We start from the raw sequence: 13,035 nt of genomic DNA on the forward strand, positions 1-13,035 counted from the left end.
TACACAGACAAATATGGGATTTTAAATGTCAGAATACAGTCACATGTTCAACACTTTTTAAATAAATATAAAACATAAACATTAGAGAACGATAAAGTTACTATGGTCACATCTATCACACATCTCGTGAATTATAATCTATTAAAAACAAGGGTTCGATTCCACATCCTGTTGAGACTCAGTCCAGGATCCATTCAGTGTGATATTTAAATTCATCACGTGACACTCGGCCTCCAGCAGCTTTGTTTCTCACAGTCCTTCCTCAGAATAAAGTCCAGTTTTCTGCTCAGGTGCACGTTCACTTTTCTGCTCTGAGCTCAAGTGCACGTGGAGTTTTCTGCTCCGAGCTCAAGTGCACGTGGAGTTTTCTGCTCTCAGCTCAGGTCGTGAACCTCTGACGACAAACGTGAGTGTGACTCCTTGAAATCATTTTCTTTCTTTCTTTCTTTCTTTCTTTCTTTCTTTCTTTCCACTCGCAGCTGGAGTTTGTATTTGTTTCTAAACAGGAGATTTGTTGCAGAGCGGGAGAATGAAAACCAGAATGACCCAGGAGTGTAAATGATAAACTAAACCCTGACTGTGTTTCACTCTTTGGTCTAAACACATATTCATGCATCCAGCTGCTGGACTGAGGACAACAACTCCTAAAGTATGAATGAATCAGAGCTTTATACAGTAAAATGAAGCAGTATTTTAAATATTAACTGAGAATACTTAAAAGTTGTGCAAGTACAATTTGTAAGCGTTACTTTTAATACTTACTGCTACTACTCAAAGCAGTACTTTTACTACTACGTTTACTACTTTTAACTGTGATGTTTTTAATACTAATACTACTTGCACAACTTGTATTAGCATTGCCTTTAATACTTGGTAATAATACATCACATATTACCGCTCCACACTCCGGTCCAGCAGGTGGCGGTGACGCGCCTCTGAGATGACGTCACGGACCGTCCGGATGTTTTTGTTCGACCTTTGTTCGAACATGTCTCCGAACATGTTCGAACCTTTAACAAACGTTTCCCTTCGTTTCCTCTTGTTCAACGTGATGGTTCCGTGTTTTTAACCCGCGGGCCGTGAACGCAACGCGGCCCCGGAGCTGCTGGTGAGTTCAGCGCGGTGATGAGTTCACGTACAGACATAAAAAACCTGTAAATGTACAGATGAACTGACGTAAACTCACTTCCTCGCGATGTTTAACGAAGTTTCAGCTTCTGCGTCGTTTGCAAACTGCGATAAAAACCAAGTTTAAGCGTTCACACGAGTTTTCTGCGTCAGTTTCTGCATAAATCAAAGTGAAATCAGTGTGAAATCTGTTGTGATTTGGAAAACATACATTGTGAAAAGCGTCCGAACTGGTTTCGACCACAGACTGTAAATAAAAAAGTTTTGATTTACGGCTGCGGGCGCAAAGAGGAACCAAGTGTCGTAAAGAAATGAGTTGTGTTGGTTTCCATGGTGCAAATACATTTTTTCTCTTTATTGAATTAGAAATTGTTTAAAACTTATATAAAGTTAAAAAAGTGTCTCTACACAGAACAGAGCACATAAAGTACACAACTGTACAACTTAATACAGACTAAGAGATACTGAATAACATTTAATAGAGTTTAACTGTTTTCAATTCTAAAAATAAGTTCGATGCCTTGTTAATCTATATACGTACTTTACAATATTTACATATTTGCTTTTTATCGTCGCCTTGGTTTTAATTCAATAAATGTTATTTTACTCTGAAAGAATTCCTGATTCGTGTTAATACTTTGACTCTTATTCTGTCAGAAATATAAGTAAACAAAACAATCGTTTGTGCATAATAGGACAAAAAAAGCCCAAATACTCAATAATAAATTCCAGAATATCAGAGGATATTTCTGTTGATATATGAAATGATCATATTACTTATATTTCACCTTGTTGATGTTACTGTTAATTTCCCTGCAGGTCTCAGCATTTCTTCGAATATAAGAGTTTGTCCCTATAAATATTATTATTGTGTCTGAGTTCAGTGCAGAATGAACCGTGGTCACTCTGATTTTTGATCTTCTTCTTCTTTAGTTTCGATCATTGTGTGTTTTATGTTTGTCCACAGACGCTTGTCCATCATGTCTCAGGCTGTCCCCCCGATCATCTCCGTCGTCCCCACCCGGGCTCTGATGGATGAGACGTTCAAGGTGCTGGTGGAGAATCTGCCTCCTGGTTCTCCGGTGACAGTCCGCGCCCTGCACCACTCCGAGGACCGGGACTACTGGGAGGCGTACGGACACTACATCAGCAGCCCCAGGGGGACGGTGTCTGGTGGGTTCTGGTCGTCCTGAAACCTCGCTGTGTTAAACGGGGTCAAATGTTGTTGACACTTTCTTGTTTCTGCAGTTTCAGACGACCTGAGTTTCGGGGGCACGTACACAGGAAAAGAAGCCATGGGTTTGTTGTGGAGCATGCGTCCCGTCCCAGGAAGCCGCACGGGCCTCAGGTAACTAAATCTGCAGCTTCACAAAATCAAAAAGACGGAGATGAGTTGTCCACAAGTTGATCAGACTTTAATTCACCTGCATCAGCATCAGTTGGACGAGTGTTCATAACGAGGGAATTTAAAGCAACATCAGTTATTCTAATTTAGTTTGAGGCTCCATGATGCAGCAAACTCAACTGTTATAAATATAAAGAAACAGCTGTAAACATTAAACCTACGAGATTAAACCACAAAGGGAGATTTAAATTTCCAGTCTAGGATTTAACTCGTCAATCTGGACTAAGTCTTAAACATGTGGAAATGTATGAAAGACTAGAGAGATCATTTTCTTTCTCTGTGTCATAACTGGGTCGAATGTAAAAATGTGGAACAGTCTCGTGTTCTCTTCTCGTCAGGTTAAGAAAGAGGAACGTCTCCACCCCCATGCTGGTGCACATCTCGGTCCACGGGGGACACGGGGACTTCAGGGACCAGACTCCTCTGGCGTCGGTGCTCACGGAGAGGTGGTACATGGCTCCTGGCGTCCACAGGATCGAAATCGATGAGAACGGCGTGCGGGGGACGATGTTTATTCCTCCAGGTGAGACACAGCTGGACAAGTACCTGGTTCTAGTGGTTATGTACCGATGGTTGTTATGAGAAACATCTGGATCTCCTCCCCTCAGGTCCAGGACCCTTCCCCGGGCTGGTGGACATGTGGGGGGGCGGCGGCGGGCTGCTGGAGTATCGCTCGGCCTTGTTGGCGTCCCGAGGTTTCGCTTCTCTGGCGCTGGAGTATTTCAAACCTGGCGAGCTGTCGTCAGCGGAGCTGGAGTTGAACTATTTTGAGGTTTGTTTTATTTTTTCTGATCATATAAAAGTGGGTTTTAAAGAACTTGGCTGAACTGAATTTCCGTCCCCCTGTGAACAGAAGGCGTTTAACATCGTCAGGGATCATCCTCAGGTGATGCCGGACCGAGTCGGGCTGTTCGGTCTCTCCCTCGGCTCCAGCGTCACCATGTTGTTAGCAGCTGAGAGCCAAGTGGTCCAAGTAAGTGTCCGACGCAAATTACATATGTTCGTGATGATGTCGGGCTCAGAGTTGGAAGGTTTCTTATCACTTTTCATTTTCTGTATGAAATCCTGGATGAATTCGCGGCAGCATTTGATTTAAGATCACTAGGATGTAAACCTGCGGAACAAAGATCGACCATCTGTCTTCACCCCGTTTCTTTGTGTTCCAGCCTCGTTGCTGTGTTTGCGTCAGCGGCACCCACTACTTCGGGAGCTCCTTCAGCGGAGGTCATGCCAAGATCGAAGAGTAAGTATCATTCTGTCGGGAACATGAACTCGCAACATGAAAACGTTTACTTACTGTTGGACTCACGCAGACGATGACATGTGTCGACAGGACTTTAGACCAGGGCCGTGTGGATGAGAACAACTGTCACATATGGAGAGATATAGGGCTCCAATATTTGAAAGGGGCCTCGGGAAAATTGAACGTAAGTACAAGCTGCACAAACAACACGAGGATGAAACTGAAACCGCCTCCAGGGGGCGATCAAGACGAGTTGGCTCCACTTTTTGGAGCAGTCACGTCGTCCATCTTTATTTACCGTCTATGATGCAAACACACAAGAGAAGCTAATTCAGTCCGTTGACCTTGTGTGACAGTCGACTGTAAATAAAGATGGACGACATGTCGGCTCCCCAAATTAAAGCTAAAGCGTCCCCATCGCCCCCTGGTGGCTGGCTGCAGTACATGAGCGTTTTAAAGCCGTCTCCCCTCAAGTACAACAGTTTAAAAGAAGATCTGACTATTTTGGTATAAAATACTTTCATTATTTATATTTTATTGTATTGTATTTACACATCTGTTCTGTGCTAGATGGGTAAAATCCAGTGTCCGGTGATGCTGGTCAGTGGAGCCGATGATCAGAACGTACCGGCGCCGGAGGTGGCTGAGGACGTGAGTTCATGAAACACACACACAGAATCTCACTGGACGGTTTTTCGTCCTCTTGACTTCACGTTGTGATCCTCAGATCTCGCAGCTGATGCGTGCGGCCGGTAACGAGCACCTGCTGACCAGACTGGACTACCCCGACGCCGGTCACCTGATCGAGCCGCCGTTCTCCCCCCACTTCAGAGCCACCAACTTTATATTGCACAGCAAGAGAGAAAAAGGTGAGTTCAGCAACGATTTAAAGATGGAAACTAAATATCATCTATTATAAATATTGTGGGAATTAGCTTTTCACTCTTTTTTGTCTCATTAGTTTTCATCATCATCTGTGATGTGAATTAATTCAGCTTTAAACATCTGGTAAAGTCCTACAGATGATCTTCAGTAGCTTCACTGTGTGAGGGAATCATTTCATGTGGTGGAACAATCTGCTGTGTTGCAGTGATCTTGTTGTGGGGGGGGAAAACCAAACCCCACTCCGACGCTCAGGAAGACTCCTGGAGGAGGATGTTGGCTTTTCTGCAGCTGCATCTCTACGGCGACGCCAGTCCCAGAGCCAAGCTGTGAGCAAAGACTTCTGGGAAAGACGACCAGGTCGTGATTGACCACAGTGACTTTCTAAATCTGATGATTCATCTTTTGTATAATCAAAGGCACAAACTGTGAAAGTCCGTCTTCTCTCTGTGTGAAAATCATCTGAGCAGCGTCAGCAGGAGCTCCACCTCTCGGGCCGTCTGTCCGCTGATTGGATAACGAGGCGGCAGCTTCTCCGCAGCACACGGCGTCTTCACCAAGTACCTGCGGGGACCAAACTGTCAGAGACACGTTGCCATGGACACCGATATTCTGATATTAACCTGATCAAGACAACAATCTGAATAAGATGACAACAGTATTTCCTGATTAACTGAAGTCGTGATTATAATCTGATTAAACTTTATACAATTTCTTCAGTGTATGTTAAGGCCTTAATAATATGATTGTTTAATATTCTGCTTGATTTGCAGCTGGGACTTGATTTCCCAGCAAAGCTCCAACACAATAATCACAGCTGATTGTGTCCGATCACATGTTGTGTAACTGAACCCGAGTCCTCCCGGTCTGTTGGGAGGTTGATGGCTTGGTTTATTGTTCTGTTCATTCCAACTTCACATAAAGATTTATAGGTTTTGAATGTATATTTATGTTGTATTGAAAATTCGAGACCATCTGTGTGTTTTATTTATTTTCTGTTCAACATCTTCATGTGTGTTTGGGAACTTAAATAAATATGTAACTAAAAGATGCATTACTGAAAGGAACTTTTATTTTATAGTAGTTTTGACTTCCTGGTTGGAGAGAGTTGATAAATGTGCCTACTTCCGTCACGCTGTAAAATCGGGTCTCGAACCCAGAGACGCAGAACGAACCTGAACTCTTCTCTCATGTGAGAGCGAAGGTGCTGAGCCAGCAGGCTGCTGTGCTGCAGACAGGCCAGCAGGAGGCGACAGCGCTGGAACAACAGCACGGCCTGGACGGGACCGAGGACCGACTCCTGCAGGTCGGACAGAACCAGCACCACCTGCTGGGCCTGGTGGGTGATGAAGCAGAGCTGCGGACGGAGAACAGACGAAGGTCAGAGGGTCACACTGAGATCTGTCGTCAGGATCCTCGTCTTCGTCTTTACCAGGTGAGGATGAGGCTGCACGACTCGCAGGAGCCAATCAACAGAGAGGAGGGCGTCTGCCGAGAAACACCCGCTGCTCTGAAACACAACAAGGAACAGTTAATTATACATCACATGAAAATGTCCTCGAACCTGTCACCTCACAGGAGACAGCTCCTCGGCAGCTCTGTTAACTTTGGCCTCTTCTTACGTTGATATATTAGTTCAACATTCTTTAACTGGTCTTCATATCAAAGAGAAGTGGATTCTCACCCGGAGACACTTGGTGTAAACAGGAGCAGACGTCGCCTCGTGGCCGAGCAGCAGCAGCTCAAAGAGCAGCGAGCAGGCGGCGTCCAGGTACTCTGACAGTAAGACCTGAATCTGACCCAGACAGAGACGACCGTCATTTCAAATAAGAGTTCAAAGAATCCTGTGACGTCAGCAGAGAGCCGCTCACCTCAGAGTCCATCAGGAACGCTCTGCCCTGCGTCAGTGGATCACAGATCAGGGCGAGCAGGATCCTGGAGGTCAGGGCGCCTCTGCAGAGACGAGAGATCGTTTTAAATCACTGAGCTCGTCTCATTATGTTGAAGTTTTTTCATTAGATGACGGACGAGGAGTTTACTTTCTGGCAGAGAGCAGGTTCAGTCTGGCTGCTTCTGCCTGCGTCTCCCTGAACATGACGGCGAGCGTCTCCACGACCACGGTGCTCAGCCTGAGGAGAGACACACAGCGTCAGAGCAGCTTATTGACTGAACACACACACAGACACACACACAGACACACACAGTGAAGCTTACAGGAGCTGATCTGCTGTGTAGACTCCACTGAGGCTCTGACGGCCGTGAAGAGACTCCTCCAGAGTCTGAACCAGGAAAACACACAACTCACTGGACTGAAACACACAAAAACACAAAAGTGAACATTGAGACCTGACAGATTAATTTCCTTTTGTAAATCCAGACATTATCCTGAAGTTTTCAGACCTCACTCCCGTGAGGCCCAGTAAACCTCTCACCCTCCAGAAGAGTCGGCGCAGAGCCACGTTGCGCTGAGCGGCGACGTTCAGCTCCTGCAGCAGCAGATACAAACTCTCCTCATCGATCCCGTCCTGCAGCAGCTCAGACGTCAGCTGAGCGAACAGGTGAGCCGTCCGCTCCCAGCTGCGACACACACACAGACACACAGACACACACACAGACACACAGACACACACACAATTTAAATCGACCGTTTGTACCAAATCACAAGAAGGGTACAGATGGACAACCTGAAAACATAAAGCCTCCGGCCACTAGGTGTCGCTGGTGCAGAGACAAACAAATGATAAACAGAAACATCATTGTGCGTCACAGTTTGTTACCTGATGACAGGAGGTCGTTTTCCAGGAGTCGAGTCAGATGACGAGCTGCACTTTCTTCTGTAGAGCGGGTCCAACAACAGAGTCGACCTCTGAACACACACACACATATATACATTTTGAAAAGAACAGAAACTAAATGATCAAACACCAAAGTAGATTATTCTGCTGCTGAAAATAGTCCCTGTGAAGTTCACTGTCAAAAGAAAGTACGTCTGTGGACCTCCAGTAATCAAACACTTTGATATTCGATCAGAGTGAGAATGACTCACGATGATGAAACTGCTCCACGCGCTCTGCAGATGCAGGTGAAGTCGGGACGTCTGAGAGACGGCGTAAAGATGCAGCTCCGCCTCCCTCTGCTCTCCGCCCCCCACGCAGCCTCTTCTCAGCAGGCGAGACAGAACCGAGCCCATCCTCCTCGGAACCTGAGTCACCGTGGCAACACGGTCAGAAGCGCACGTGTCAACTCATTGATTTATAAACTCATCGCTGACTAAAAACTGATAATAATCATGTCCTCGGTTCTATGAGCCTCCAGCAGTTTGCAGCTCCCTCTCATCTGTACCTGTCGGCTCTGGAGGGTCTTCAGGCTTCGCTCTGAGGGCGACGAGGAGGTGGTGGGGGGGTGGAGAGGGGGCTGGGTGGGGGGGTGCGGGACCCTGAGGAGCCCCAGAGTGTCGGGGTTCGGACAGGAAGCAGAGCGGCTGGGCTTCAACATGCGGACCTCCTCTGTCCTCCGGTCACTGTGGTTCCTGACAGAGACAGAAACAACCTGAAGAAACCTGAAGAAACCACACGACACCGACGTGTTATCACTTTCATAAACGTGTGAATAATGATGCTGTGAACGGAGCGACGCAGCTGGAGACTTGAACTGTCACTGGAAGTGAAGCTCCAGAGACCAGTCATTAGTTCTGTGTGTGTGTGTCTGTGTATGTGTGTGCGTGTGTGTAATGACCTCCCAGGGCGACACATCTGCAGGAGACGTCGTTAACACTTTCCGCTGTTAGCATCAGTTTTACAGCACTTTGTCACTGAAGTGTGAACGGACCATGTTGCCAGGCAACGGCAGCCTCCTCACACTGATGCACACGGGACGTTTTCAGACACACAACTCAAAGCAACACTTCACTAACTGCAGCTGAAGAGCAGGAAGTCACACTGTGTCGCTGCGTGTGAACCTCGAGGGTTTTATACAACAACGTCCTGTAGCAGTCAGCTAATGATTAGAATAGGATGGACGGGGTGTGTCTCTTTGTGTCTTTATATCTTTTAAATTAGAATAAATCACAAAAAACGAATCCCAACAATAAAACACATTCACGTCTTTTCTCCGTCCTGATAGAAGTCATCACCTCTGAAGTGTGTCTGCAGCTGAATCTCTCACTGAGCTTCACATGCTGTTGTGTTTTAAAACCCTTTGCACATAAAGTCACTTCCTGTCTGGACACACAGACACGAGAACCAATAAAGCTGCAGAGACGTTTGACTCCTCGGTTTCAGTTTGAACGTCAGCTGAAGAAATCTCCTCTTTCTTGTTTCTGCGGCTCAGTGGTGGATGTTAATGAGCCGCCGGTGAACTGAGGTGAACCTCGTCTCTCTGGAGTGAATAAGTCATGAGCTACCTGACCCACTGAGGAGGCTCAGGACACAGGGATTGGACACGGACGCAGGTCGGACTTCCTCCGCTGACGTGAAGCTCCTCCGCAGCAACGTGGGTTCAAATCCTCTGAGATGATTTACAGATTCATCCTGAAGCTACACTTCTATAAACGGTCGATTTGAACCGAACTGCAGTGTAAAGTGTACATGAAGTATTTCTGAAGTGTTTCCAGGAGACAAGTGTCCTCTGGAACGTCTCTGTATATAAATGCAGGTATGTGAACTTGTAAACTTCCTTCTGTCCGAGTGTCGACGTCCTGCAGCTGTTAAAGTTTTTACTGCTCACACAGTTTGTCTGTTTCCCCCGACTCCCACCAGGGGGAGTGAGGACAGACGCAGAGATACACACATTCAAGATACACACATTCAAGTTACACACATTCAAGTTACACACATTCAAGTTACACACATTCAAGTTACACACATTCAAGTTAGGATGACGGATCTTCAACTTAAAGCATCAACTGTCTCCAAACTGCGACGCTCCAGAAGTTAAAACTTTAGAAACAAGACAAATGTTTTAGTGGAATGTTCCTGTGAAAAGTAAAAGCAACCACAGCCGTCTCAACTTCCATCCGAGGATCATCTGACAAACCAGAGTGTGTGTGTGTGTGTGTGTGTGTGTGTGTGTGTGTGTGTGTGTGTGTGTGTGTGTGTGTGTGTGTGTGTGTGTGTGTGTGTGTGTGTGTGTGTGTGTGTGTGTGTGTGTGTGTGTGTAACGCTCACCTCTCTGCAGGATATCCTCCTGTGGGAAGATACAGGAAACCGGACGGTTAAAGTTACAGGTGAATATTTCAGGTAAAGAAAATAAATCAACACTTGAGCTTCTCTTGTTTTTTTGATTTTAACTGAAACACGAGGATTTAATTGACGTTTATAAAAGTCAAGTATTCACTTTTCTTTTAGCTCAGTTTTTGGTCTCCACCAGATCCTGAGGGAAATATCCGGCGGTGCAAACATGTATAAAAACACATTTTACCTCCTACGTTGTGTGTTATCGTCGGGCAGTGACTGGATCTACGAGATGGGGGGGCTACAAGAGGAAGTCCCGCCCCCTTGTCTCTCCTCCACCAATCAAATGCCCTGGTAGCAGGCTCGTCGGTGACGTACAGGATTCGAATGTGCTGGCAGTGATCCCGGTCCCGCCCACTGAGGAATTCTGGGAGGTCGTTGACCTGTGGAGATGAAACAGAGACGGACACGTAGATCCGATGCTAACATATTAATTTTAATAATTTAATCAAACAAAATAAACACAAACAAATAAACCCAGATACCGATATGTCTGTTAAAGTCTCACATCGGCAGATTTTTAATCCACCAACCAATAAATCGTTGGGTTCTAATATCGCGACAATATCGTTTTAGAGAATTATTTGGTCCACGATAATCACTTAGTGAAAATGTGACATTATGACACCCCCCCCCCCCCTCGACTGGACAAGGCATATAAATAGAAATTTGGAGGAGATGGAAACATCGTCGTCCATCTTTTATTTACTTTTTTAATCATTTTCTTTTTTTTTTAAAGCTATTAAACAAAGAATCAGCTTCTCTGCTCCACTTCAGAGTTTATTATATAAATATATATATATATATATATATATATATAGTAGAATATTCAGGAAACCCCTTGACTCCCATACAGAGGACAGTGAGGTCATCACAGTTCAACACAGTCTGTAATCTGACGAGTTAACAGAGATGAGATTGACGACGTTAAACCTTTGACATAACAAGATGATGCGGTGAGAATTAGAGGCTCACACCGACTCACACCGGGTCGGCCGTCCTGCTGGACACTGATCCGCAGGTTATGCAGCGTTATGTCAATATGGCTCTAAAGCCGAGTCTATTCTCAGCCTGAGGCGGTGAAGACCGGGTCGTCCTGTCGTCCACGGATCAACTGTCACGTCTCTGCAGCAGGTTCGGACGCCGTTCTTTTGTTTAGTAAACAGAAGTGAAAGCGTCGTATCTTCTGGACGAAACAGGACATTTGACACAAGAACGGCAAGAAAGACCTTTTTACTGCTGCCATATTTGCAACGTGTATCATAGTCGACGCATCACGGTTTACATTTAAATAAACGTTTTGCTACGTGTGGTCTGAACGCAGCCCTGTCTGGATAGTGGGGGCCAGATGGGGCCCCACAACAACTTCTAGCCCCTGGACTCTTCTTCAGATGTGGATCCGCCCATGTAGTTAAACAAAATCCCTGAATAAAAACTGAGTTGATTCATTTATTGAACTTTTTATCAATCAACTCGTCGCAAGTGAAAAAGTGAAAAATCGCTTCACTCACCATTTCGATGCCGCGCACGCGCCTGAAGCTGACGGCCACGGTGAGCGTGCGCGGCGCGTGCTCGGTGAGGTACACGCGCTCGTCGCTGAGCACCGCGTGCATGTACACCTTGTTGAAGGCGTCCGACACCACCACGCACGGCTCGGAGGCGCGCACCCGCTCGTGCACGGCGCGCTCCATGCTCCGCTGCAGGAACGAGTCCAGCTTGATGTTCCTGCGGGAGATGAGGCTCCCGGAGCCGGACAGAGACATGACGAGGCCCCGGGGGGGGACCGGGGGGGGGGGGGGGACCGGCACCGGAGGGAGGTCAGGCTCCTCCGCTGTCCGCCTCCATCCGGTTAGTGAGAGGAAATCCACCGGACATGAAGCTTCTACAACTTCTTTAACTAACTTCTTCTTCTCTCTGAGCAGGTGAGATGCGGCTGTCCCATATATAAACCCATGCCGCGCTCTGATTGGTTGATGGGGAGCAGGGACGCCTGTGATTGGCCAGAAGATTCTTTCATTATGTAGAAGCGCTCCACTGAGCAGGGCCGGATCAAGCTCTCAGGGGGCCCCGGGGCTGATGACGGGCCCCTTTAAATCTCCGTTATAACACAGACAAGTTGTAAAACAAGGTTCAAAAGTGAACTTTTCTCTTTGTGCTCACGTTTCTTCAGCTGTTTCAGAGATTCACTGAAGTCTGGACATTTTCCTGAGACACCTTTTGATGGAAAAACTCATTTTGTGTGTCCATTTGTGGTTATTTGGTTTTTTTCAAGGGTCATTTTCTGTCTTTTTGTTGTAGTTTTGTGCATCTGTCCGTCAAGAGATGTCTCCAGTCTCTTCCCACTGGGGTTTGAGTGAGTGTCCGATACGTCTCATCACCAGAGAAGAAACAATCAGACTGATTGACAGATAATTAACTGGCAGCAATGGAAAAAATGTCAAAAATGAACTGGTTCCAGTTTCACAGATTCGTCATTTCCATTACTCAGATCACTTATTTCAGTTGAATAAATGATCTGTGAAAACACCACAGCGTAAAAATACACTCCACTACAAGTTGAGTACTGCATTTAAAATCTTACTGTGCAAAAGTACAGAAAAACTATTGTCTCCATGTAGTAAAAGTATAAATACATTGTTAGATTCTAGTCCCATTTCATTCCATCAGAACACGACAGATGTTTTCTTAGAGGTCGTGGACAGGTTTTATAATTTAAATCAGAACAAATACAAATATGTGTGAATCCTTGTTTTATTTTATCATAAAAATGTATTAAGATCAGTGTTGTTGCATTTACCACGTCCCACCACTAGAGGGCTGTAGAGTGTAAATTATCTCACTAGCCCTTTTTAAAATGCAATAGAAGATTTAAATGAACCTCGGTGTCACATTTTAGATTTAGATTATATTTATTATTATGAAGACACTTTTCTTTGAATCACTGCAGAATCAACAAATGAATAAATCATTGTTTGATCTGGTTGTGGTTGAAAAACCTGGAAAAATGTTGAAAATGTGATGCTTCATCCTCCTCCTCCTCCTCATCTTCCTCACACACACACACACACACACACACACACACACACACACACACACACACACACACACACACACACACACACACACACACACACACACACACACAC

At 45.7% G+C, this 13,035-nt stretch overlaps 2 protein-coding genes across 4 annotated transcripts; one reads left to right on the top strand and one right to left on the bottom strand.

Moving 5' to 3' along the window:
* Positions 1 to 396: 396 nt before the first annotated feature.
* LOC117757037 (peroxisomal succinyl-coenzyme A thioesterase-like) lies at positions 397 to 5,299 on the top strand. 3 transcript variants are annotated; one of them, XM_034577774.1, is made up of 12 exons: positions 397 to 412; positions 2,062 to 2,070; positions 2,101 to 2,301; positions 2,377 to 2,476; positions 2,872 to 3,056; positions 3,142 to 3,305; positions 3,387 to 3,506; positions 3,700 to 3,776; positions 3,867 to 3,960; positions 4,347 to 4,427; positions 4,504 to 4,645; positions 4,867 to 5,299. In XM_034577774.1, coding segments are annotated over exons 2-12 (1,290 nt in total). In that variant the 5' UTR covers positions 397 to 412; positions 2,062 to 2,069; the 3' UTR covers positions 4,992 to 5,299. The 3 variants fall into 3 exon arrangements, with proteins under 3 accessions (XP_034433665.1, XP_034433664.1, XP_034433666.1); XM_034577773.1 differs by lacking the exon at positions 397 to 412 and adding an exon at positions 972 to 1,108; XM_034577775.1 differs by lacking the exons at positions 397 to 412; positions 2,062 to 2,070 and adding an exon at positions 972 to 1,108 and having other exon boundaries at positions 2,096 to 2,301.
* c23h12orf56 (chromosome 23 C12orf56 homolog) lies at positions 5,090 to 11,799 on the bottom strand. Its single transcript, XM_034577744.1, has 14 exons — positions 11,401 to 11,799; positions 10,077 to 10,272; positions 9,824 to 9,842; positions 8,001 to 8,187; positions 7,705 to 7,860; positions 7,436 to 7,524; positions 7,091 to 7,235; positions 6,873 to 6,967; positions 6,698 to 6,787; positions 6,530 to 6,611; positions 6,343 to 6,453; positions 6,091 to 6,168; positions 5,834 to 6,015; positions 5,090 to 5,222 (listed from the first exon to the last, which is right to left on the bottom strand). Exons 1-14 carry the CDS (start codon positions 11,650 to 11,652, stop codon positions 5,117 to 5,119), a joined length of 1,788 nt encoding a protein of 595 aa, XP_034433635.1. The 5' UTR covers positions 11,653 to 11,799; the 3' UTR covers positions 5,090 to 5,116.
* Between the last annotated feature and the right edge of the window lie 1,236 nt (positions 11,800 to 13,035).

Source organism: Hippoglossus hippoglossus, chromosome 23 (assembly GCF_009819705.1).
Source record: "Hippoglossus hippoglossus isolate fHipHip1 chromosome 23, fHipHip1.pri, whole genome shotgun sequence".
Taxonomy (NCBI): domain Eukaryota; kingdom Metazoa; phylum Chordata; class Actinopteri; order Pleuronectiformes; family Pleuronectidae; genus Hippoglossus; species Hippoglossus hippoglossus.